Consider the following 24,416-nt stretch of genomic DNA (forward strand, 5'->3'; position numbering starts at 1 on the left):
TTGTAGATCTCCATTGAGCCTTCCTCAGCAGTTCCCCCTCTCTCTTCAACTGGGGACCCCAAAACTGGACACAGTATTCTAGATGTGGTCGAGCTAGGGCTGAGTAGAGGGGGAGGAGAACCTCCCTCAACCCGCTGAATACATTCTCCTTAATGCACCCAAGCATACCATTGGCCTTCTTGGCCACCTGGGCACATTGCTGCCCCATGGAGAACTTACTGTCAACCAGACTCCAAGGTCCTTCTCTGTGGAACTACTGTCCCACAGCTCAACTCCTAACCTGTATTGGTGCATGTTGTTGTGCCTTCCCAGGTGTGTCTGACTGTACTCTACACAGAAAGCTTATGTCTTGGTGTACAGTCCTGTAAATGTTGCTTGACACAAGTCATTGATTTCCTCAGTAGATGTTTAGGAATAATGCTTGTTTGTTTGTTTGTTTTCTTGTGATACTAACAGTGACTTTTGGATTGAAAACCATGGGTAGAAAAGATGCCTCTACAGCAAGGACTCCTGTGGACCAGTACAGGAAACAAATAGGTAAGAGACCTGAAGGGAAATTTGTATGCTTAAAAAAAAACCACCCAAAGTGTTTTGTTTGCTTTGGGTTTGGTTGATTGGGTGTTGTGTTTTTTTCAGCCAGACAAGTCTGTGTAACAAAATTTAATATTCCTCTTCAAACACTTGGGTTTGCTTACAAGTGCTGCAAACTAATGCACACTGCAGTGGAACATTTTGTATATGGTGTGGGCTAATTCATTCAGCAAACCCTTTTATGAAGACACTGTTTTAAATAGAGTGATAGAGCCCCTGTTCTGTGTTTAGAAATAGTAGTGAAATATGTAGTGCTGTGGCTCCACTCTTTCTGAACTGTTGGAGCTCTGCTGATTTTCTTCTTCATCTCCAGTTTCAAATATCAACATTTCTAGCTAAATGCTCTTCCTGGTTTGTAGCTGGTTTTGATACACTGAATGGTCCAAGCCTTCCCATTGTAGGACTGGATTTGTTCTCACACTGCGACAACAGACTAAGGTGTTAATACTTCCTTTTCCTACATCTTTCACATGGTCTCCCACAACATCCTTCTCTCTAAACTGGAGAGATACAGATTTGATGGGTGAACTGTCCAGTAGATAAGGAATTGGTTGGATGATGGCATCACCAGCTGGAGATGGGTGAAAAGCAGTGTCCCTCATGGTCTGTATTGGGAGCAGTGGTGTTCAATATCTTCATCAATGAGATCAACAGCGAGACTGAATGCACCCTCAGGAAATTTGCAGGTGATACCAAGCTGAATGGTGAGGTTGATAAGACTGAAGGATGGGATAGGTGCCATCCAGAGGGACATGGAGAGGCTGGAGAGGTGGGCTGAAGAGAATTTCATGAGGTTCAATAAGGCAATGTGCAAGGTCCTACAGCTAGGTTGGGGCAATCCTAGATATCAGTGCAGGCTGGGGGATGATGAGATTGAGAGCAGCCCTGTGGAAAAGGACTTTGAGGGTACTGGTGGATTAGAAGCTGGACATGGGCCAGCAATGGGCACTTGAAGCCCAGAAGTCCAATGGCATCCTGGGCTGCATCAAAAGCAACATGGCCAATAGGCCAAGAGAGGTGATTCTGCCACTCTGCTCTGCTCTGCTGAGACCTCACCTGCAGTACTGTGTCCAGTTCTGGGACCCCCAGTGCAAGAGAGACATGGACCTGAAGGAGCAAGTCCAGGAAAGGGCCACTGGGATGATCAGAGGAGTGAAGCTGTTCAGCCTGGAGAAGAGAAGGCTCCAGGGAGACTTTAGAGCTGCATTCTGAAGGGGACCTACTGTGAGGCTGGGCAGGGACTGGTTAGAAGGGCCTGTGGGGATAGGACAGGGGGCAATGGTTTGAAACTGGAGCAGGGGAGATTTAGGTTGGCCATCAGGAGGAAGTTCTGCACAGTGAGAGTGGTGAAATACTGGAACAGGCTGCCCAGGGATGTGGTTTGGGTCCCATCCCTGGAGACATTCAAGCTCAGACTAGATGTGGCCCTGTACAGCTTGCTCTAGTTGGAGGTGTCCCTGCTGACTGCAGGGGAGTTGGACAAGATGCCCTTTGAGGGTCTCTTGCAACCCAATGCAAACTGTGAAGCTGTGAGAGCTGGCTGGGCTGCTGGAGGATCAGAGGGGTATAAAGTTGCATCTAAACATGACAGTCACAAAATTGCCTCCCACTTTTCCACAGCTTGGACTAGTTCTTGTACATTACCAATGCATGGCTCACCTGCCTTGGAGGTGGACATCTGATCACCCTGTCCCAGACAGGTTATATCCAGGAGCTGTGGGCAAAGGGAAGCTGCATGAGTCTTGTCTTTTAAAAAGCTCATTTAAAGTTCTGGATCCATGCTTGGAGCAATTGCTCTCCTTCCTTCCCAGCTGCCTGGTATCTGTGGATTCTTGTGGATACGAGGATGGATGCTGTCTGAACAGGTACCTCTTGCTGTGGTGCTGTTTTGTAGCTCACAATGTCATGTTTTCCTGCCTTGCTGGATAGAAGATAACCAGATTGAAATGGTTTTAATACCTTTTTTTTTTCCCTCTCTTGGGTGATGGAAAATGGCACTCTTCAAGGAACAACATGTCACAAAGTCATGTCAACTTCAGCAGGGTTTGCAGTTAGATGTTTGGTGGAGTAATTTTAAATAAAAGCAGATTTTTAATTCCATTTTGTTCCAAGCTTTCTGTTTTGCTGTGGGTTCCCATACGGCACGCCACATGTTTGCCCTGTGCCACCGTTCAACTTCCCGCTGATCACTTCGCTTCCGCCGCTTGCCTTTTTCTCTCCTCGTGCCTCCTCCTCCTCCCTGCCCTTCGTGCTTGCTGTTTGCTTGAGTCGCGTTTTCAGAGGATTCCCCCAGCTACAAAGATTGATGCTGCTCTTCTCTGTCAGCTGGCTTTCAGCCACCTCTCCTGCCACCAGCCAAAATTTGCGTGTAGCGCCTCTCGTTCGGCAAGCGCTCTGCTATCCGACAGCAGCGCGGCGTTTCCCGCGGGGAGCAGAGGCAGCCTTTTACTTACCAGGGCAAAGTGGCACTGGCTTCGTGAAGACTGTCCCCAAGTGGGACAGGAAACAACAGCAGCAACCTTTTCTCACTGGCCTAGACTGTGCCTGGAGGAAGGAGAATGGGGCTGAGGGAATCTCTCCATGTTCGGTATCCCCACGAGCAACCAAGGCTCTGGAGGGGACGCGAGGAAAAGTCCTTTTAACGCCCTTTATTCAGCTCTCCCTCACATACCCATAGACTTGTAATGCAGCAGCAAAGAAGCAGGGCAACTCTCCTGCACTCTGTTTCCTTCTCACTGCTGCTGTTGGTGCTGCTGTGCTTCATTTGCTGGGCTTGGAGGGAAGTTGTGAGGCAGTACGCATCTTTCTGCGTTTATGCAGCTTTGCTCGGCAAATGCTGTGAAAATAGCAACAGGTTTTGCACCATATTTGCTTTGTTTACTGTTATGTGTGCTTTAAGTTCCCAAAACAATTCCACATGTATATTTTCCATCCTTCTTCATCTGGTGTGTTGCTTGCTCGGCATGGAAGCCGCGGGATTTGTGGGTAGTGTTCATGACTCGTGTGATTGTGGGATCCTAAGCAGGCATACTGAGAGGATTATAGCATAACTAAAACCTGGTCTGCAAATCAGGAATAGACATACTTTTGGCTCCCATTACTATTGTGTTGCTGTAGCATAATTTTTCATGAGGAGAGGTTGTTTTCCAACCATTCAGCCTCCAATTTGTAGACTCAAAGGTCTGCTTATTGTCTGCTCTGTATCTTCTGACTTGCTGGCTTAATCCTTTTGGGGCTGGAGCTTGTATAGGCATAGCCCAGGGGATCTCTGGAGTAAACAAGGCTCCTCACATCTCCTGGGGAGGAGTAAAATTCATGAATGAAAATGAATTCCTTTTCTGTTTTGGAAAGCTGAAGGTGTCAGGCTGAGCACGGCGGCGTGCCGGTGGAAGTGGGGCTCGTTGGCATAGTGCACACGGAGCCATGGGGCTTTGCCACGGAGGGGGTGGGAGTCCTGACACCCTGGCTGTGGCAGTACAGGAGGGGAGAGAGAGCTGCCCACCTGAACTAACAGATGCAATACTGGGGGTAAGGTCACCCCTTGTTGAAAATTGGCTGTGGGGAAGTGGTGACTTTGCCAGAGAGAGGCACCTCATCCCAGTGCCAAGGGTCACTGTCTGACTGGTACCCTGATGAGATGGGGAAGACCTCTTCTTGCAGTGTGAGTGTGGTGTGCAGAGCTGGGCTCTCTTGCTTCCCAGCCTCCCACACAGAGTAACTCAGCTGTCAGCTGGGTGATTGTGAAGGAAAGCAGTTCCAGTCTCACAACCAGGAGCTGGTTGTGGTTGCAGTGACAATACGAAGGAGCAGACCTTGGCTGGCTGAGGACTAACAGCAGCAACAACATCTCTGGGGTTCCTATCTCCAGCTTAGTAGTGAGCATGGACCTGGTCCCCAGAAGGAGGCCTTTTTGTGGCAGATTGTCACCTCCTCTGGATGGCATCATATCCTTCAGTCTCATCAACTGCACCACTTAGCTTGATATCATCTGCCATCTTAGCTATCTGTTGGAGGAAACTGAGGGCAGGGTAAAGTGCAGAAACAAAGAGTTGCTATTCTACATTGAGACAAAAAAGAGAAGAGACCTCACCTACTGTTCATTAAGAGCACAAAAACAACCCCAGAAACAAGCAGTTGCAGCACACAGCATGGCCCTCTTTGTTGCATGAGGAACATTCCATCTGCTCTCTGGGGTTTTGCTAATAAAATGTACTATTAAGCTCATAATAAAGAGAACTGGAAGAAAGCACACAAAAAAAACCCCAAACCACCACCAGCCCTCCTTTTGCTATTATGTGTGACTGTTGGCAAGTTTGGGAATCTTTTCCTGTGTTGAGTTTCAAACCTCTCAGTGTCATGCCCCAGATGTCTGGGAGGAAGTTTTCTATGAAGAATTAATTTCTTTATCACAAAAATGGAACCACATCTTTTGGTCAGTGCTTGCTGGTTGGATTTCACTTTTGTGCCAGTGGCAGCACTTCTTGGAAACTAAAGCAGGAGCAGCTGAGGCAAACAGTGCTGTGAAGTGAAGCCTAGTCTGGCTGTACTAACTTAAGCCACATTTTGTGCTGGTCTGGATGTTTTTCAGTATGTTCTGTGAAGGCTGATGATGGATTTTAAGCACACGCAGTATGTGATCACTTATTTTTTAAAGACCAAAGCAGTAAAGTCATGTTTTATTGCCTTGGCTTGGAGCATAAAAGGTGATGGTGGATCTGGATATGTACTTGTGTTTGCAGGGATATTATTTAGTTTTCAGTTGCTGGGCAGATGCAGCCCCAGCCTGAGCAGGGGCAAGATGAGATCGGAGCCAGAGGTCTGTGGGAGTGTGTGCACTAACCAAGAGGAGATGCTAAGGAGCACGGCGGTGTATCTAACCCTTAACTCTCATCCCCTCTCCATTGCAAAAGAGGTTTTTGAACTTGCTTGGTTGTATTGGGATCCCTAAATAGTTTGGGTTGGAAGGTGTCTTGGCCCAGAGAGGGTAAGAGCTCAGCTCTTGTGAACATTCCCTGGTATGGAATTAGAGGCACAAACAAGGCCAAAATATCAACAGCCCTCGAGGCTATTTATTGACAGAATAAAGTGGCCAGAACAGAAGAAGGGAGAGAGAGAGAGAGGGAAAAAATAGAGAGGGAGAAGAGGGAGAGAGAAGTGGAAAGGAATTCTATTACCCCCACCCCCCAAGACAGTTTGGGTCTGCGGAGGAAGGCTGCTGCAGCTTTGGCATGGAGGAGAGCTCATCCTTGTTGGCTGCGCTGTCCCCTGCTAGAGGAGGGAGGGAGAGATCCCAAAGTCCAAGTCCAAGTCCTTCTCTGAGCAGCCTCTTCAGCTCCATGAGTTGCAGCAGGTGGAACTTGGGACACAGAGAGAGGCTTCCTCCTGCTCTGCTGCCTGCAGGCTGTGTGCTGTTGTCTCTGTCCTTTTCTTTCCTGCCATTTCCTTTGTTTTCCTTCTTCAGATCAGGCATTGCCCAGGTCTTGTCCTTCTCCTCAGCAGGTATTGCTCAGGTCTTTTATACATTTTTTTAGGTTTGTGTCCAGGTGGTGAATCCATTCTCCTTTGCACCATCCTCCCTTTCTGGGGTAGCTGCTGGGGGGAGATGATCTTCTCTATGCACATTCCAGAGAGTCCTTATCCAGCGGCCTCTGCCCAACACACATCAGCTGTTGTCTGGGCAAGGGGCAAAGGTGATTTGATCTTGGCTGACTCACATCAAGAGAGACAAGATTTAGTATCTTATAGAAGGGACCTTGAAGATCATCTAGTTCCAAACCCCCCTGCCATGGACAGGGGCACCTTCCAGCAGCTCAGGTTGCTCAAGGCCTCATTCAGCCCGGTATCAAATACCTCCAGGGAACATACACAACCTCTTCGGGCAACCTGTTCCAGTGTCTCACTACCCTCAGTGTAAAGAATTTCTTCCTAATCTCCTGTCTAAATTTCCCCTCTTACAGCTTAAATTCATTGCCTCTCATCCTATCACTACAAGCCCTTGCAAAAAGTCCCATCTCAGCTTTTTTGTAGCCCCTTCAGGCACTGGAAGGCTGCTCTAAGGTCTCCTCAGAGCCTTCTCCTCTCCAGGCTGAGTAACCCCAACTCTGTCAGCCTGTCCCCATAGGGAAGGTTCTCCAGCCCTCTGATCATCTTCATGGCCTCCTCTGGGTCTGCTCCAGCAGCTCCATGTCCCTCTTATGCTGGGGGCAGAGTATTTGAACAGAGGCTTAGCAGTTTGATTCTCTCCTGCATTTTGGCCCCTACTGGGACAAGGATTAATGGTCACATGGATAGCCAAACCAGTGAGTTTGCCTCTGTGCCTGCAAACAGCACAGTGATGGTGGTGACCTCCTGTGACTATTGGATCCTCGAGGCCCCTACCAAAATGGCAGGTACAGCATGAAGCTTGGCCACATCTTCACAGAGCCCAAACCATGCAAAGCAGAGGCAGGGGTGGAGTGCTGCACTGTCCATTTCACAGGTGAAATTACTTTATACTACATTTCTTTAGCACTTTCCCACAGATGGAGGCTCATGGTCTGCTCTTATTTTAACCTCATCAACAACAGCACCATTTCACTCAGTGGAGGCAATAGGTATTTTTTTATAGGTGTAAATGAGAGTGAAATTCGACACAGTGTTCCCAGTTGCTGAACCACATTTCAGCCTGGTGTTATTTCAAGCACTTGCAATTCCTGTAAAGTATCTGCTGTCTACAGGGGTCTTGCAAGGAGCTGTGGTTTTGCTTGTACTTACTCTCAGCTTCTGATCCATTCTTCAATGGTTTCATTTCTGCAGCTTAAAGAAAGAAATACCAAAAAGCCACCAAACACCCAGCCTTTGCATCCTCTCCAAAATGCATTACAATTCCACCAAGGACACCCCAGCATGTCTGCATTACATTCAGAGGCAGAACAGTTTGGCATTTTTAGAAATTCTTCCAGCAGGCTTTGAAAATCTTGGCTTGTAGGTGTGAAGAGTGGACTTGAAAGTGCTCCTATCTCAATGGGAATCTGTAAATCTCACTTCCCCCCCCCCCCAAAAAAAAAACAAGCAACTCACAGACATCATTTTTCTATGCATGCAGTGTTCAGATCAGTGCATTCTCTGCATGTGGTGCATGTAGAATAGAATAGAATAGAATAGAATAGAATAAACCAGGTTGGAAGAGACCTTCAAGGTCATTGCATCCAACCCATGTACTTACATCTGTAAGTAATATCACATCAAAATGAATGCAGGGAAAGTTGGGCACTGACCTACAAATCTGATTTGTCTGGGACGTGTGCAGTGTGGCATTGAGAGCACCCTCAGCATGTTTGCTGATGGCACCAAGCTGTGTGGTGTGCTGGACTCACTTGAGGGAAGGGATGGCATCCAGAAGGATCTTGACAGGCTTGAGAAGTGGGCCAGTGCCAACTGCATGAGATTCAACAAGTCAAAGTGCAGTGTCCTGCATCTGGGTCTGGCCAGCTCCAGGCACAGGTCCAGGCTGGGTGCAGTCTGGGTTGGAAGTAGCTCTGAAGAAAGACACTTGAGGGTGTTAGTTGCTGAGCAGCTCCCCAGAAGCCAGCAGTGCCCTCATGCAGCCCAGCAGGCAGCTGTGTGCTGGGCTGCAGCCAGAGGAGTGTGGGCAGCAGGGCAAGAGAAGGGATTCTGCCCCTTGGCTCTGCTCTGCTGAGACCTCACCTCCAATCCTGCCTCCAGTTCTGGTGTCCCCAGCAGAAGGAGGACACAGAGCTGCTGGAGTGAGTCCAGAGGAGGCCACAGAGCTGATCCAAGGGCTGGAGCACCTCTGCTATAAGGATTGACTGTGGGAGCTGGGGTTGTTCAGCCTGGAGAAGACTCCAGAGGGATCTTAGAGCTGTCTTCCAATACCTGAAGGGATCCTACAGGAAGGCTGCAGAGGGACTTTTCATAAGGGTGTCTAGAGACAGGACAAGGGGGAATGGTTTGAAGCTGAGGGAGAGCAGGATTAGACTGGAGCTTAAGAAGTTCTTCAGTATCAGACTCTGGAATAGGTTGCTCAGAGAGGTTGTGGCTGCCTCCTCCCTGGAGGTGTTCAAGGCCAGCTTGGATGAGGCCTTGGGCAGCCAAATCTCGTTGTGAGGTGTCCATGCCCATGGCAGGGAGATTGAGGTCTCTCCCACCCTGAGCCATTCTATGACTCTATGATTTTTTCTTATTTCATCATAAGGCAGCAGTGTGGAAGGCATGAGAATGAAAGTTCCACTGCACATGCATCTCTCAACATGTCCTTGCTATGTGTTTAAGGTGAGCATCATGCATAGTTGTATCTGCATTTCTTCACTTCTAGTGCTGTGAGATGTGGTGCTACTTTTTTGTGCTGCAGTTAAATTTGGTCCAGCCATTGTCCTGCAATGGAGAGTGGCAAACACCTAAACCTCCACAGCTCCTCCACTGTCTGGACCAGCAAAAACAAGACAGCAGGGAGTCTGTCAGGTTTTGGAGGGGGCACTAGTCTAAGAAGAAAGGCAGAGTCCCCTTGGCTCAGTTCAAGAGGTGTATACATAGAATACATATACATAGAATAAACCAGGTTGGAAGAGACCTTCAAGATCATCGCGTCCAACCCATCAACCAATCCAACACCGCCCAAACAACTAACCCATGGCACCAAGCACCCCATCAAGTCTTCTCCTGAAAACCTCCAGTGATGGCGACTCCACCACCTCCCCAGGCAGCCCATTCCAATGTGCAATCACTCTTTCTGTATAGAACTTTTTCCTAACATCCAGCCTGAACCTCCCCTGGCGCAGCCTGAGACTGTGTCCTCTTGTTCTGGTGCTGGCCGCCTGGGAGAAGAGACCAACATCCGTCTGTCTACAGCCTCCCTTCAGGTAGTTGTAGAGAGTAATAAGGTGACCCCTCAGTCTCCTCTTCTCCAGGCTAAGCAACCCCAGCTCCCTCAGCCTCTTCTCGTAGGGCTTATGTTCCAAACCCCTCACCAACTTTGTTGCTCTTCTCTGGACTCGTTCCAGCAAGTCAACCTCCTTCCTAAACTGAAGGGACTTCTCCATTTCATGCTTCCAGACGTGCCTGTGGGCAGTATGCAGTTCAGCAGGTGTTGTACCTATTGTGGCCTGAAAAATGGAGTTAGGTTTCTGTGTTCAGGCAAAGCATAACCATGGAAGAGTCCTTTGGCCTTTTTAATGGATTTCTTCACGTTGGTGATTGTGATCATGCCTGTGATCATTAATTGCACATTGTCAACTCTCCACATGCCTGATTGGTATTTGTGATGGTTTTCCAGTGGGAGCTTTTCACAGTATCACAGTCTCACAGTATAACTAAGGTTGGAAGAGACCCCAAGGATCATCAAGTCCAACCTGTCTCGACAGACCTCACAACTAGACCATGACACCAAGTGCCACGTCCAGTCTCCTCTTGAATGCCTCCAGGGACGGTGACTCCACCACTTTTGTGTCTGTTGTGCCTTGTTTTGGAAGAAAGTTAGGAGCTGCCTATGCTGTGGTTTTCGAGGTCTTGAACTTTTTATGGGATTGTCTCTTAGGATATTGCAGGCTTGAAGTGTTGGATGGGAAATGAAGCAACAGGGCAGCAGGAGAAGGATCTTAGTAAGCTCAAAGTGCTAGAATGAAAATACAGAAAGGCAGTTGCTTAATTTGAATTACAGTTACAGACATTGCAAAAGCAGACATTGCTTTTTGCTTTCACTCAATGGCAAAAGCTGATTAAAAATAAACACTAAAGTAGTCACACATGCAAAGGGGTTTTGGAGCTTTTTAATTGGTGCAGCAGTTGGAGCAGGACAGCAAAGCACCACAGAGTGAACAAATTTCTCCACAACAGGAAGTGGAATATAGGAAATCATAGAATCATAGAATGGTTTGGCTTGAAAGGGACCTCCAAAGGTCATCTAGTCCAGCCCCCCTGCAGTCAGCAGGGACATCCTCCACTAGGTCAGGTTGCTCAGAGCCCTGTCGAGCCTGACCCTGAATATCTTCAAGGATGGGCCCTTAACCACCTCCCTGGGCAACCTGTTCCAGTGTTCCACTCCCCTCATGATAAAGAATTTGTTCCTAACATTCAATCTCAATCTGCTCTTCTCTCATTTCAAACCACTGCCCCTTGTCCTATCACTGCAGGCCTTTGTAAACAGCCCCTTTCCAGCCTTCTTGTAGGTCCCCTTCGGGTACTGGAAGACTGCAAGTCAAATCCTCTGTGCTGATTGAGTGCTCTGGTTACAGTTAATCAATTTCCAGATAATATAAGGTGAACCACTAATCTGTTTCATCTCTGAAACGCTTCACCTGAAATCTGGGCTTTGTCATCATCCCAGCCACGTGGATACCCTGTCTACCACAGAGCCAACTGAATGAGCTTTGCTCTGCTAAACCATTGGTACATAACTCATCTATTAAATAATATTTTCAAGAGTTTGCACTGTCTGTTAAATAAGGTTCCAATAAAGCCTGGGTTTTCCTTGGTTTATTTTCTCAGTTTAAGAAGGACATTGAGACTCTTGAATGTGTCCAGAGAAGGGCAATGAGGCTGGGGAGAGGCCTTGAGCACAGCCCTGTGAGGAGAGGCTGAGGGAGCTGGGGTTGCTTAGCCTGGAGAAGAGGAGGCTCAGGGCAGACCTTCTTGCTCCCTACAACTACCTGAAGGGAGGTTGTAGCCAGGTGGGGGTTGGTCTCTTCTCCCAGGCACCCAGCACCAGAACAAGAGGACACAGTCTCAAGCTGTGCCAGGGGAAGTATCGACTTGAGGCGAGGAGCAAGTTCTTCACAGAGAGTTGTTAGCCATTGGAATGTGCTGCCCAGGGAGGTGGTGGAGTCACCATCCCTGGAGGTGTTCAAGAGGGGCTTGGATGTGGCGCTTGGTGCCATGGTTTAGTGGTCATGAGGTCTGTGGTGACAGGTTGGAATTGATGATCTTTGAGGTCTTTTCCAACCTTACTGATTCTATGATTCTGTGATCCTGTGAATATCTTACCATCACTGCATCTGCATTAGTGCTTGGCATAAGATTTGTAGCAGTGCTAACAGCCTCCATTGTGATATTTGTTTTTTCATTGAAGAAAAAGGAACAGTACTTTTAGAATGCACCTGGGGGTTTTGTTAGAGTTAATTTGTCTGTGCTGTTTTAACCCAATACCTGTGGGCTTTCTCGTTCAGAAGAAGTGGAGTTTGGATGATCTAGTGTGTGATAGGTAAGAGGACGTGCTACAGCTCATCACTAAATCACTTGCTGAGGTTCAGCCTAGGTGATAGTCCTGGGAAGGTGGTAAGTGCCTGGCAGATGTTGGGTGGCATTTATGATGCGATGTTTGTGCATTCAGTTCCTCACGGAGACGTGTTGAAAAACATCATTATTTGTTGGCAGTCAAAACAGAGGAGCTGGGTAATGAACTAGCATATGGAGTGAAACGGTGTCACTGCATTAGACATGGTCCCTTCAGCTCAAGGGTGCAGCATGCTGATGAGAGCACAGCCCAGCTTCACTGAAGCTGTCGAGAGTAAGCCTGAGCTCAGAGGGCATGTGAAATCCCTCAGCTTTGGACCTCCTGAGCATCAGACTGCTTGTGCTGACCTGCCTTTTACCAGCACTAATTAACTGCCCCACGATGCAGCTCCTGTTTTGAAGCTGGATTCCCCCTGAGCAGTTCACATCACAAGCAGCTGTTTGTGTGGGCTTGACCTGAGGGGTCTTTAGTCACTGACACTGTAGAGCTGGAAGAAGTTTTTAGTTAAACTAGAATGCAAGTGGGGGCCTCCTATGAGTTTTGCAGGCATTGAGTTCAGAGGTTGGAATCTACAAGGAAGGATAAGAATCATCTCTGTAGGCCTCTGTTGTAACATGTGAAAGGTCAGAGTTTGGGCTGGTGATTCCTGTCTGCACTTGTAGGTTAAGCCTTGTGCTGCTTTCTGGCACAGAGGCCAGCTGGCATTGAATGACCCTGACCACACTGTTAAACTGTTTTATCCCTAAAGCAGAGTGGCTGCTATAAATTTTGGACTTGATGATCTCTGAGGTCTTTTCCAACCTGGTTGATTCTGTGATTCTATGAAATTGTTTATTGAAAATTGCTCCAGGGCCATGTAAACTCTTGAACCATGTGTGGGACTTGCTCGGGAGGGGCCTTCTCCAGGCATAAACTCTGCCAGGGACTGCTGTAGCTATTGGAGTGTGCCATTGGATTCCAGTTCCTATTGGCACTGTGCAGTATTTATTGATACACCTGCAACCAGATAGCCAGAGGGTACAGCTTGAGCTGGCAGAGTGCCCTTTAGCAACACCTACCCCTCCCTGCTCGTTCCTGTCCCCATGTCACGGTGTGTACTACCCCATCCTCTGGGATGGCACAGCTGTTTGTGTGCCAGTTCGATCCAGCTTGAAGAAAAAAAGATGTGCTGGGCAGTTTTTCAAGTTGAATCAGTTCCCTGATCTACTTTGTCATCTGGCTGCCTACACAAACTGAGATAATATGCATGAAGGAGCAGGAAGCACGCTGCAGGGACAAAGGTGTGTGACCAAACTCAGGTCCACAAGTGCCATAAGCCAGTGCTGCTGTGGAACACATTGCAAAGCCAAGCCGCAGCTCGAGTCTGAGAAGAGTCTTTGTAGCATGTAACACACATCAAACACATTAACAAGTGTAGGAAGGATACTATACTTCCTGTATAGGCTGCCTCCAGCTTCTGTGAACCTCTTTTGGTTTCAGTCCAGTGGCCTCTGTAGGTCAGGTCAATCCTACTGGCTGAATTACTTCAGGAATGTGGACTATGAGAGTTTGCATCAGAAGAAGTGCAACTGGCAGGACAAGAGAGGTGATTCTTCCCCTCTGCTCTGTGCTCATGAGATCCCACCTGGAGCACTGCATACAGTTTTGGTGCCCCCAGTATAAGAAGGACGTGGAGCTGCTGGAGTGGATCCAGAGGAGGAACACAAAGCTGGCTGGAGAATCTCCCCTATGGGGAGAGTTGGGGCTGTTCAGCCTGGAGAAGAGAAGGCTGTGGGGAGGCCTTAGAGCAGCCTTCCAATAGCTGAAGTGGTCTACAAGAAAGCCAGAAAGGGATGTTTTGGAAGGGCTTGAAGTGATGGGATGAGAGTTAATGGACTGAAGCTATGGGAGGGTAGATTTAGACTGGAGATCAGGAAGAAATTCTTTAGAGTGAGGGTGATGAGACAGGTTGCCCAGGGAGGTCATAGAGGTGTTTAATGCCAGGCTGAAAGAGGCCTTGAGCAGCCTGATCTAGTGGAATGTGTCCCTGTCCATGGCAGGGGGTTTGGAACTAGATGATCTTGAAGCTCCCTTCCAAGCCAAGCCATTCTATGAATCTGTGAAATGGCTTTGTTTGGAGAAGTATTTTACAGTGTCTGCAGTGAACGCTGTTGTCTTCCATGCACGTGGAAAGCACAACCAAACCCAGATGCAGTTTGGTTTTTGGCACAGCCCATTGCATAATGTACAGGTGTAGGACAGTGTGTTTTGTCCACTGATCATTAGAAATGGAGAGAATAGAATAGAATAGAATAGAACAGAACAGGCTGGAAGAGACCTTCAAGATCATCACGTCCAACCTATCATCCAACACCACCTAATCAACTAACCCATGGCACCAAGCACCCTATCAAGTCTCCTCCTGAACACCTCCAATGATGGTGACTCCACCACCTCCCCAGGCAGCCCATTCCAATGGGCAATCACTCTCTCTGTGTAAAACTTCCTCCTAACCTCCAGCCTCAACCTCCCCTGGCGCAGCCTGAGACTGTGTCCTCTTGTTCTGGTACTGGTTGCCTGGGAGAAGAGACCAAACTCTGCCTGACTACAACCTCCCTTCAGGTAGTTGTAGACAGCAAGAAGGTCACCCCTGAGTCTCCTCTTCTCCAGGCTAAGCAACCCCAGCTCCCTCAGCCTTTCCTTGCAGGGCTGTGTTCCAAGCCCCTCACCAACTTTGTTGCCATTCTCTGGACACGCTCCAGCACCTCAACCTCCTTCCTAACCTGAGGGGCCCAGAACTGGACGCAGTACTTGAGGTGTGGCCTAACCAGTGTAGTGTACAGGGGCAGAATGACCTCCTGCTCCTGCTGGCCACACTCTAGTGAAGAAATATTTTCCCCCAAAAAAGGTAGGCTGCAGTCCACTCTGCCTTTTCTGGAACAGATGAGGACTCTGCAAACTAGAATGAAGTGCACAGGGAGAAACATTGAATAAATTGCAAACCAAATAGAACTGAAGGTACAATCCTTAACATACTTCATAGTGTGAAGTGTCTCAGAAAATCAACCTGTTAAGTACAATACCAGATGGAAATGGTTGGTAGAGTTACAAGAAAATCAGACTCATGTCTGCAGCACAGGAGGCTCTGTGTATCTTGATAGGCAGCTTGGAAAACCACGGAGCCCACAGCATAGATTCCGTGGAAGAGTTTCTGTCCAAATGGCTTCACGGAAGGAGTGAGTGTGACCTGGTTTATTTGTGCAGAGAAAACCACCACCTTCTAATGAGCAATCATCAGGAAAAGGACAAAGAGGGAAGTGCTTTCCTGTACTCTGCAGAGAGAGGGAATGAAATATTTTGGCTGAGGCAAAAGCAGAGCAGATGCATTCCACAGAGGACTTTCTTCCCCATTTTACTTCTCTCACTGATGCAAAAATAGAAATTAGAAAGCATAGCTCAGTGGTAACTTTTTTGCTTTATCCAGTTACCTTTCCAGCAATTTTTAGGCTGAAGAGAAACACTTCCCACAGTCAAGAGGCCATGAGCAGGAGGATTGGATTTTACAGTGGTGGAGATCTGGGACTGGGATCACACTGTGGAATTTAGCGGAGTTATTTCAGGTGCTCGTTCTTGTAAGTGGGAGCAAAATCCAACCCCTAAGTGTGAAGATAAAATGAATGGCATCTGGGTACTGCAGAGGGTTATTATGTTTCTTCACTGTTTGCTTGTTGCCTGTTGTCAAAACACTACCAGAGAACTTTGCATGCTGCTAACTCAGTAATTCTTATGGAAAACTGTCATGCTGAGCAGCCAGCTCACTGCCAATGATGTCAGTATCATAGTATCAGTCAGGGTTGGAAGGGACCACAAGGATCATCTAGTTCCAACCCCCCTGCCATGGGCAGGGACACCCCACACTAGATCAGGCTGGCCACAGCCTCATCCAGCCTGGGCTTAAACACCTCCAGGGATGGGGCCTCAACCACCTCCCTGGACAACCCATTCCAGGGCTTCACCACTCTCATGGAGAAGAACTTCCTCCTCACGTCCAGCCTGAATCTCCCCACCTCCAGCTTCATTCCATTCCCCCCAGTCCTATCACTACCTGAGATCCTGAGAAGTCCCTCCCTGGTTCATCAGGCAGAAAGCTTAGAGGAAAGGTCTCCTTGTTTTTCATAATTCACAGCTTCACAGATTGCATTGGGTTGCAAGGGACCCTCACAGGGTGTCTTGTCCACCCCCCCTGCAGTCACTCCGCAGGGACACCTCCAACTAGAGCAGGCTGCACAGGGCCACATCCAGTCTGAGCTTGAATGTCTCCAGGGATGGGACCCAAACCACATCCCTGGGCAGCCTGTTCCAGTATTTCACCACTCTCACTGTGCAGAACTTCCTCCTGATGGCCAACCTAAATCTGCCCTGCTCCAGTTTCAAACTATTGCCTCTCATCGTATCCCCACAGGCCCTTCTGAACAGTCCCTGCCCTGCCCTGCCCTGTTGGTCCCCTTCAGATATTGAAATGCAGCTCTAAGTTCTCCCTGGAGCCTTCTCTTCTCCAGGCTGAACAGCTCCACTCCTCTGATCATCTCAGTGGCCCTTTCCTGGACTTGCTCCTTCAGGTCCATGTCTCTCTTGCACTGGGGGTCCCAGAACTGGACACAGTACTGCAGGTGAGGTCTCAGCAGAGCAGAGCAGAGTGGCAGAATCACCTCTCTTGGCCTACTGGCCATGTTGCTTTTGATGCAGCCCAGGATGCCATTGGACTTCTGGGCTTCAAGTGCCCATTGCTGGCTCATGTCCAGCTTCTCAGCCACCAGTACCTAGAAATCCTTCTCTGCAGGGCTGCTCTTAGTCTCATCATCCCCCATCCTGTACAGGCATTGAGGGTTGCCCCTCCCTAAGTGCAGGACCTTACACTTGCCTTATGGAATCTCATGCTCACACATAGTCATGGGGGGGGGGAAAAGTGTGGTTTATCCTTGTATGTATTTAAAGCAAATACAAGAAACAATAAATCCATTAAATAGGGCACTGGAGACTGGAGTACTGCTTTGCTCATCCATGTTTAGAATCGAAAGTGAAAGAGTGCCTGCACCAAGAGACTACTGCATTTCAGTCCTAGTCATATGTTCCATATGGATAAAGTTTCACTTTGAAGTGGAGCAGCTTTCCAAGGTATTTATAGCTAGAAAATGCATAACTTTCTGACTGCATTTTTACTTGTGGAAAAATTAATACTGAGTATTTTCACCAAAATCAAGACTTCAGGAGCAATGAAAGCATCAGCTGGAATTTCCCCACTTTTTTCCCCCCCTTTTTCTCAAAGAGTATAAAATTCATGTTGAAAGTACAGGCTAAAAGGAGAGGGGTGAGGGGACAGAGGCACATTTCAATTGTAACACTGACCTTTGCCTTTCAGTGCCTGTGCTCTCAGCATAATGTGGTGGAACTATCATAGAATCAACCAGGTTGGAAAAGACCTCAGAGATCATCAAGTCCAACCTATCACCCAACACCTCCTGACAACTAAACCATGGCTCCAAGTGCCACATCCAGTCCTTTTTTGAACACCTCCAGGGATGGTGACTCCACCACCTCCCTGGGCAGCACATTCCAATGGCCAATCTCTCTGTCTGTGAAGAACTTTCTCCTCACCTCCAGCCTAAACTTCCCCTGGCACAGCTTGAGACTGTGTCCTTTTGTTCTGGTGCTGGTATCCTGGGAGAAGAGACCAACCCCCAGCTGGCCACAACCTCCTTTCAAAATATTCTACAGCATCATCTTTTCCTCTTAGTTTCTTTCTTAAATGTTAATTCGATGTTGCTGCTCTCTCAGTCTGTCTAATCTATCTAATCTATCTAATCTAATCAATCAATCTGTTGACCTAATTTATCTGTCTAATCAATGTATCTATCCAGTCTATCAATCATCTATCTATCCTATCTATCTGTTGATCTATCTAATCTAGCAGTCTATGTAATCTATCTATCCAGTCTACGAATCAATCAGTCTGTGAATCAATCAATCTGTCTAATCTACCCTATCAAATCAGTCTGCCTAATCTAGCTAATCTATTTTATCTATCTATATTTAATCTATTAATCTAGCTATTAATCTAATCTACCAATCTAATTACCCTATCCAATCTGTCTGCCTAATCTATCTAATCTATATCTGTTTTATCTATCTATATCTATTTAATCTATTAATTTAGCTATCTATTAATCTAATCTATCTACCTACCTATCTAATCTATCCTATCCACTCTGTCTACCTGATCTATCTAATCTATCTAATCTATATCTATTTTATCTAACCTATTAATCTAGCTATTAATCTAAGCTACCTACCTATCTAATCTATCCTATCTAATTTACCTGATCTATCTATCTATCTACCTATCTATCTACTATCTATCTATCTATCTATCTATCTATCTATCTATCTATCTACTATCTATCTATCTATCTATCTTTCTATCTCTCTCTCTCTCTCTCTACCTCTCTCTCTCTCTAATCTGGCTATAAAAGGAGACATTCAGAAAAACAGTTTGGTCTGACTGTGAGGCAAACCCCTTGGTTGTGAGGAGCTGCAATAGGGATGCCCTGACTGCTGCTCACTCTGCATGCTCTGTATAACAAATGTGTCCTTTCTGCTATGTTTAAAGAACAGAATCAATCAGAGCAAGAAATGGCAGCAGAGGGCTGTTCAGGTAGTTTACAAATAACCTCTCTCATCTGTCCTGAGCTGTCTGCTGGGAGACATCCTCATGGGAGTTTGGGGGTTCTCTCTGCTGATGCTGCACATCCAGACTCCCCTAGAGGAGATGCACTTGAACTAGGAGCAGGTCACTGGTCAGCTAATGGTGCGTGGCTGAACTTCTGCTTATTGCATCGCTTGGTAGACTGCAGTAGGTGACTTTACACAGGGGGACTGCTTCAGCAAGGGAAGAGAGAGGGGCTGTGTGGGGCCCTTTGTGATCAGAGCAGTGCCCATGGAAGCAGTTTGTGAAGTAGCAAGCATAGCTAATTTTTTTCTGGTGTTCTGGTTAATTCTGTTGAATTTTGTGTGCATTCAAACCCAGAAAATGCTTTGTGCATGGGTTTGTAAGTATTTAAGAGGCATTTGTAATGAGTAAAAATCTGCCTTTAAGGGTCAGTAGCAGATTTGGTTACTTCTGCAGGTGCCTTTCCTCATCATTTCTCACTGCCTTTGTAAGTGTAATACAGGCTGGGGTCAGAGTGGCTGGAGAGTAGCCAGGCAGAGAGGGAGCTGATGGTAGGCTGAATATGAGCCAGCAGTGTGCCCAGGCAGCCAGGAGGGCCAATGGCATCCTGGCCTGCATCAGGAACAGTGTGGCCAGCAGGAGCAGGGAGGTCATTCTGCCCCTGTACACTGCACTGGTTAGGCCACACCTCGAGTCCTGTGTCCAGTTCTGGGCCCCTCAGTTTAGGAAGGAGGTTGACTTGCTGGAACGAGTCCAGAGAAGGGCAACAAAGTTGGTGAGAGGTTTGGAGCACAGCCCTGTGAGGAGAGGCTGAGGGAGCTGGGGTTGCTGAGCCTGGAGAAGAGGAGGCTCAGGGGTGACCTCATTGCTCTCTACCACTACCTGAAGGGAGGTTGTAGACAGGTGGGGGTTGGTCTCTTCTCCCAGGCAACCAGCACCAGAACAAGAGGACACAGTCTCAACCTGAGCCATTGGAGGTTTAGGCTGGAGGTTAGGAGGAAGTTTTACACAGAGAGAGTGATTGCCCATTGGAATGTGCTGCCTGGGGAGGTGGTGGAGTCACCATCATTGGAGGTGTTCAGACTGAGACTTGATGGGGTGCTTGGTGCCATGGGTTAGTTGATTAGGTGGTGTTGGATGATAGGTTGGACACGATGATCTTGAAGGTCTCTTCCAACCTGGTTAATTCTATTCTATTCTATTCTATTCTATTCTATTCTATTCTATTCTATTCTATTCTATTCTATTCTATTCAAAGGATCAGTAGCAGATTTGGTTACCTTTTCAGGTACTCTTTTCATCATTTCTCACTGTCTTTGTAAGTGTAATTTTAAAAGGGTCAGTAACACTTTGGTTACCTTTGCAGGTACTCTTTTGGTGTGATTTCTCATTGTCTCTATAAATGTGACTATAAAATCTTTGAAAAGACATTAATAGAGGCCACCAAGGAATTGTATCTGGTAGATAACACACATGAGTGTTTTTCTCTTCTGTGAGTACCAAAGTTTTTGCAAGGAAAAGAGATTTCCCAAGGTTGTCCAGTAATTTTATGGAATAGTCAGGAACAGAAGACAGGTCCATGCTTTATCTACTCAAATAGCTTTCCAGTCTGTAGGCTATTTTCCCTTGCAGTCTCTCCAGCTTTTGTGTATTTCCTACAAGAGGCAGCGTGCTTAAAAGATCACACTCTGGACTAAAGTCTGGGGAAAACATTAGGCTGGGAGCAATCCCTGTTTCTTTGAATAAGCTGCCCTAATATGTGTCTTTCACCATTTAAATTGTTTATAGTCATGTCCAACATGGGACTGTAACTGAAATCAACTGGCTTTATTAGTTAACACATTGACTGGTGCTGGTGCAGATGATGAAATGAAATCTAAAGGTCTCAGATAAACTCATTGCCATCACCCAGACAGCAAAGTAATGGGAAATAAATACAATATTTAAGTTACTTGACAAATTTGTATGTCTGAAGAGAAGGTGTGAAGTGAAGCCCAGGGTCAGGTCTAGGACCAGGGGGAGTTAAGCAAAACTAGAAATGGGTAGATTCAGATTGGATGTGAGGAAGAAGTTGTTCCCCATGAGGGTGGTGAGAGCCTGGCACAGGTTGCACAGGGAGGTGGTGGAAGCCTCCTGCCTGGAGGTGTTTGCAGCCAGGCTGGATGTGGCTGTGAGCAACCTGCTGTAGTGTGAGGTGTCCCTGCCCATGGCAGGGGGGTTGGAACTGGCTGAGCCTTGAGGTCTCTTCCAACCTTAACAATTCTATGATTCTATGATTCTATTCTTCATGCATATTGAAGATTGCAGTATTTGTAAATCATAGAATGGCTTAGGCTGGAAGGGACCTCCGAGATCATCTTCTCCAACCTCCCAACTGTAGGCAGGGGCACAACTCCACCAGATTTGGTTGCCCAAGGCCTCATCCAACCTGGATTTAAACACCCCCCGGGAGGAGGTCTCTGCAACTGCTCTGGGCAGCCAGTTCAACTCCCACCACCCTCATACTGAAGAACTTCTTCCTAAGCTCCAGTCTAACCCTGCTCTCCCTCAGCTTCAAACCATTCCCCCTTGTCCTGTCTCTTGACACCCTTTTGAAAAGTCCCTCTGCAGCCTTCCTGTAGGATCCCTTCAGGAACTGGGAGACAGCTCTGAGGTTCTCTCTTCTCTTCTGCAGGCTGAACACCCCCAGCTCCCTCAGCCTGCCCTCATAGCAGAGGTGCTCCAGCCCTTGGATCATCTTTGTGGCCTCCTCTGGACTTCCTCTGGCTGTTTATATCCTTATGATGGAGACCCCAGAACTGGAGGCAGGATTGGAGGTGGGGTCTCACCAGAGTCCAGTGGCAGAATCCCCTCTCTTGCTCTGCTGGCCACACTCCTCTTGATGCAGCCCAGGATAGAGTTTGCCTTCTGGGCTGCATGTATGATGCCAGGTATTCAGCTGTAAAGCAGCAAGTCCAGTGCTGAAGTGAGGAGAAAGATGCCATTAATTGCATGTTTCACTACACTGCAGTCACACATGTAGTGCCTTTTCTGGGAACCTTCAGAAGGGGAAAAGAAAAGAGTAGTGTAGTATGTCTGGAGAAATGAGGATCAATTTTAAAGTTAGCTGAGCTCCTCTGTGAGCTCCTCTGTGTTATTATCTTATCAAAACCATGGATCCCATCACTGATTATAGCCCACTTTGCCTTTTGAAGGTAAAATTGTGTCTCCTAATCTGCCTTCAGGATATTAGTGCACCTTTAGTTCTGAGGCCCATAAACTATTACTCTGGGTGCTCATAAATATGCATTTACTTTACACTTTCAAGTAAGCTGCTAGTGCTGTCATTCACTTTGAGTTAAGACCTGTCAGGTGGTGTTTCTGTTGAAGGAAAGAAGTTGAAATTATGGGAGAACTGAAGCTATGTAGTTCTTAGGAGTGCTAAAACCACGAGTGAGCTGGAGAGATTATTCCTCACATGTAATTTTAGGATCCCAAGGGATAATGGTGATGTGTACAAGATATGTTTCCTTCTCAGCTAATTCCATTAAAAGCCTCTGATTTCTGCATTGCTGGAGTGAGACTCCAAAAAGCTGCTTTTCTATCTTACATAATCACTTTCACAGTGTCCTGTAACATCCACCTCTGCTAAGGCTGTCAGTGCACTGGCTGCTGGAGTGACAGTGATGTATAGGGCTGACAAAGCATCCTTCACAGTGTGCTTCAGTGAAGTGGGAACTGCAAAGCTGACAGAGTCGCTGGGAACCTTTTCCTTAGGCAGAATTAATCAATTACAAGTCGTGGTTTGGGATGGTCTTGAAATGTACAGCTGGGCCAGAACGATATGACTTGCTAGGAAGGAATTACTGCATCTTGGCAGGCAGCATCCAATTTATTTTCAATTCTGAGAAAAGCATTATCCACTGGATAATACACAGGATCAGGAGTGAAGGCATTCAGGGTTGTGATTGTGCCATTCTTCTGGTGCCTGACCTCAGGAAGTCTCTTCACCCAGATGTCTTCCTCCCTCAGCTTTTCCCCTTTTTAGAGGGAAAAAGCTCTTATCATCAACAGCCAACGTGATCATCCTGTCCAACCCCCTGCCAGAACAGCTTCACCTGCAGCAGGCTGCACAGGCTGGTGTCTGTGTGGGTTTTGAATGGCTCCAGAAATGGAGACTCTACCACCTCTCTGGACAGCCTATTCCAGAGTCTCACCACTCTAATACTGAAGAACTTCGTCCTGACATCCAGTCTAAACCTACTCTCCTTCAGCTTAAAACCATTCCCCCTAGTGCTGTCTCTAGACACCTTCATGAAAAGTCCCTCCTGTAGAATAGCCTTCCTGTAGAATAGAATAGAATTAACCAGGTTGGGAAAGACCTTTGAGATCATCAAGTCCAACCTGTCACCCAACACCATCTAATCAACTAAATCATGGAACTTCAGGTATTGGAAGGCAGCTCTAAGGTCCCCCCAGAGTCTTCTCTTCAGGCTGAACAACCCCAGCTCCCTCAGCCTGTCCTCATATCAGAGGTGCTCCAGCTCTTGGATCATCTTTGTGAGCTGGATTCACTCCAACATCTCTGTGTGCTTCTTATGCTGGGGACACCAGAAGTGGACTTAGTATTGGAGGTGAGGTCTCACCAGAGCAGAGCAAAGGGGCTTGGTTACATGGTTTAGTTGATTAGGTGGTGTTGGATAATAGGTTGGACACAATGATCTTGAGGGTCTCTTCCAACCTGGTCTATTCTATTCTATTCTATTCTATTCTATTCTATTCTATTCTATTCTATTCTATTCTATTCTATTCTATTCTATTCTATTCTATTCTATTCTATTCTATTCTATTCTTTCCTGCCCTGCTGGCCACACTCCTCTTTATGCAACCTAGGATACAATTGTACTCTATTGGTAACCACTTTCCAGCAGTTTTTATCTTAATTGCTTGCATAGATGTTTAGAATAATCTTGCAGAAATGTGCCAGAAAAGGTGTTTAAATCTAATTTCAACATGTTCTTAATTGCTCCCTACAGTCAATGCATGCCTAAGACAAATCATACAATCAATAAGGTTGGAAAAGACCTCAAGGATCATCGAGTCCAAGCTGTCACCCAACACCTCATGACTACCAAACCATGGCACCAAATGCCACATCCAGTCTTAAATGTAAAGTATTCCTTTATCATAGTATCACAGTATCAGTCAGGGTTGGAAGGGACCACAAGGATCATCTAGTTCCAACCCCCTGCCATGGGCAGGGACACCCCACACTACATCAGGCTGGCCACAGCCTCATCCAGCCTGGCCTTAAACACCTCCAGGGATGGGGCCCCAACCACCTCCCTGGACAACCCATTCCAGGGCTTCACCACTCTCACTCTTTAATGACAGACTACTTTTTTTTGTGGAAACTCACAGCAGATTCTGAGGTATCATAGAATCACAGAATTGTCAGGGTTGGAATGGACCTGAGGATCATCCAGTCCCAACCCCCTGCCATGGCCAGGGACACCTCACACTACAGCAGGTTGCTCACAGCCACCTCCAGCCTGGCTGCAAACACCTCCAGGCAGGAGGCTTCCACCACCTCCCTGGGCAACCTGTGCCAGGCTCTCACCACCCCCATGGGGAACAACTTCTTCCTAACATCCAATCTCAGTCTCCCCATTTCTAGCTTTGTTCTATTCCCCCCAGTCCTATCACTCCCTGACAGCCTCAAAAGTCCCTCCCCAGCTCTCCTGTAGGCTCCCTTCCAAGGGGATATTTTTTTTTCCAGTCAGAATATTATATTCAACAAATATTCCCAGAGTTCTGTTTTGGAAGCAGGGGAAGGCAGCAAGAATGACATGGTTTTACTGTGGTGTACTTAAGAATGCATTGTATTTTGGGGAGCTTTTTTTATTATTATTT

General features: G+C 47.1%; 1 protein-coding gene across 1 annotated transcript in view; it reads left to right on the forward strand.

Annotated features, from left to right (window-relative positions):
• Window positions 1-460: 460 nt before the first annotated feature.
• TRIQK (triple QxxK/R motif containing) overlaps window positions 461-24,416 on the forward strand; it is a 54,441-nt gene continuing 30,485 nt past the window's right edge. The window contains exon 1 of the mRNA XM_009902946.2: window positions 461-537. Within this exon, the coding sequence (XP_009901248.1) occupies window positions 477-537 (61 nt within the window). The 5' untranslated portion in view covers window positions 461-476. The remainder of the gene's footprint in view (window positions 538-24,416) is intronic.

This window comes from Dryobates pubescens, chromosome 14, assembly GCF_014839835.1.
Source record: "Dryobates pubescens isolate bDryPub1 chromosome 14, bDryPub1.pri, whole genome shotgun sequence".
Taxonomy (NCBI): Eukaryota; Metazoa; Chordata; class Aves; order Piciformes; family Picidae; genus Dryobates; species Dryobates pubescens.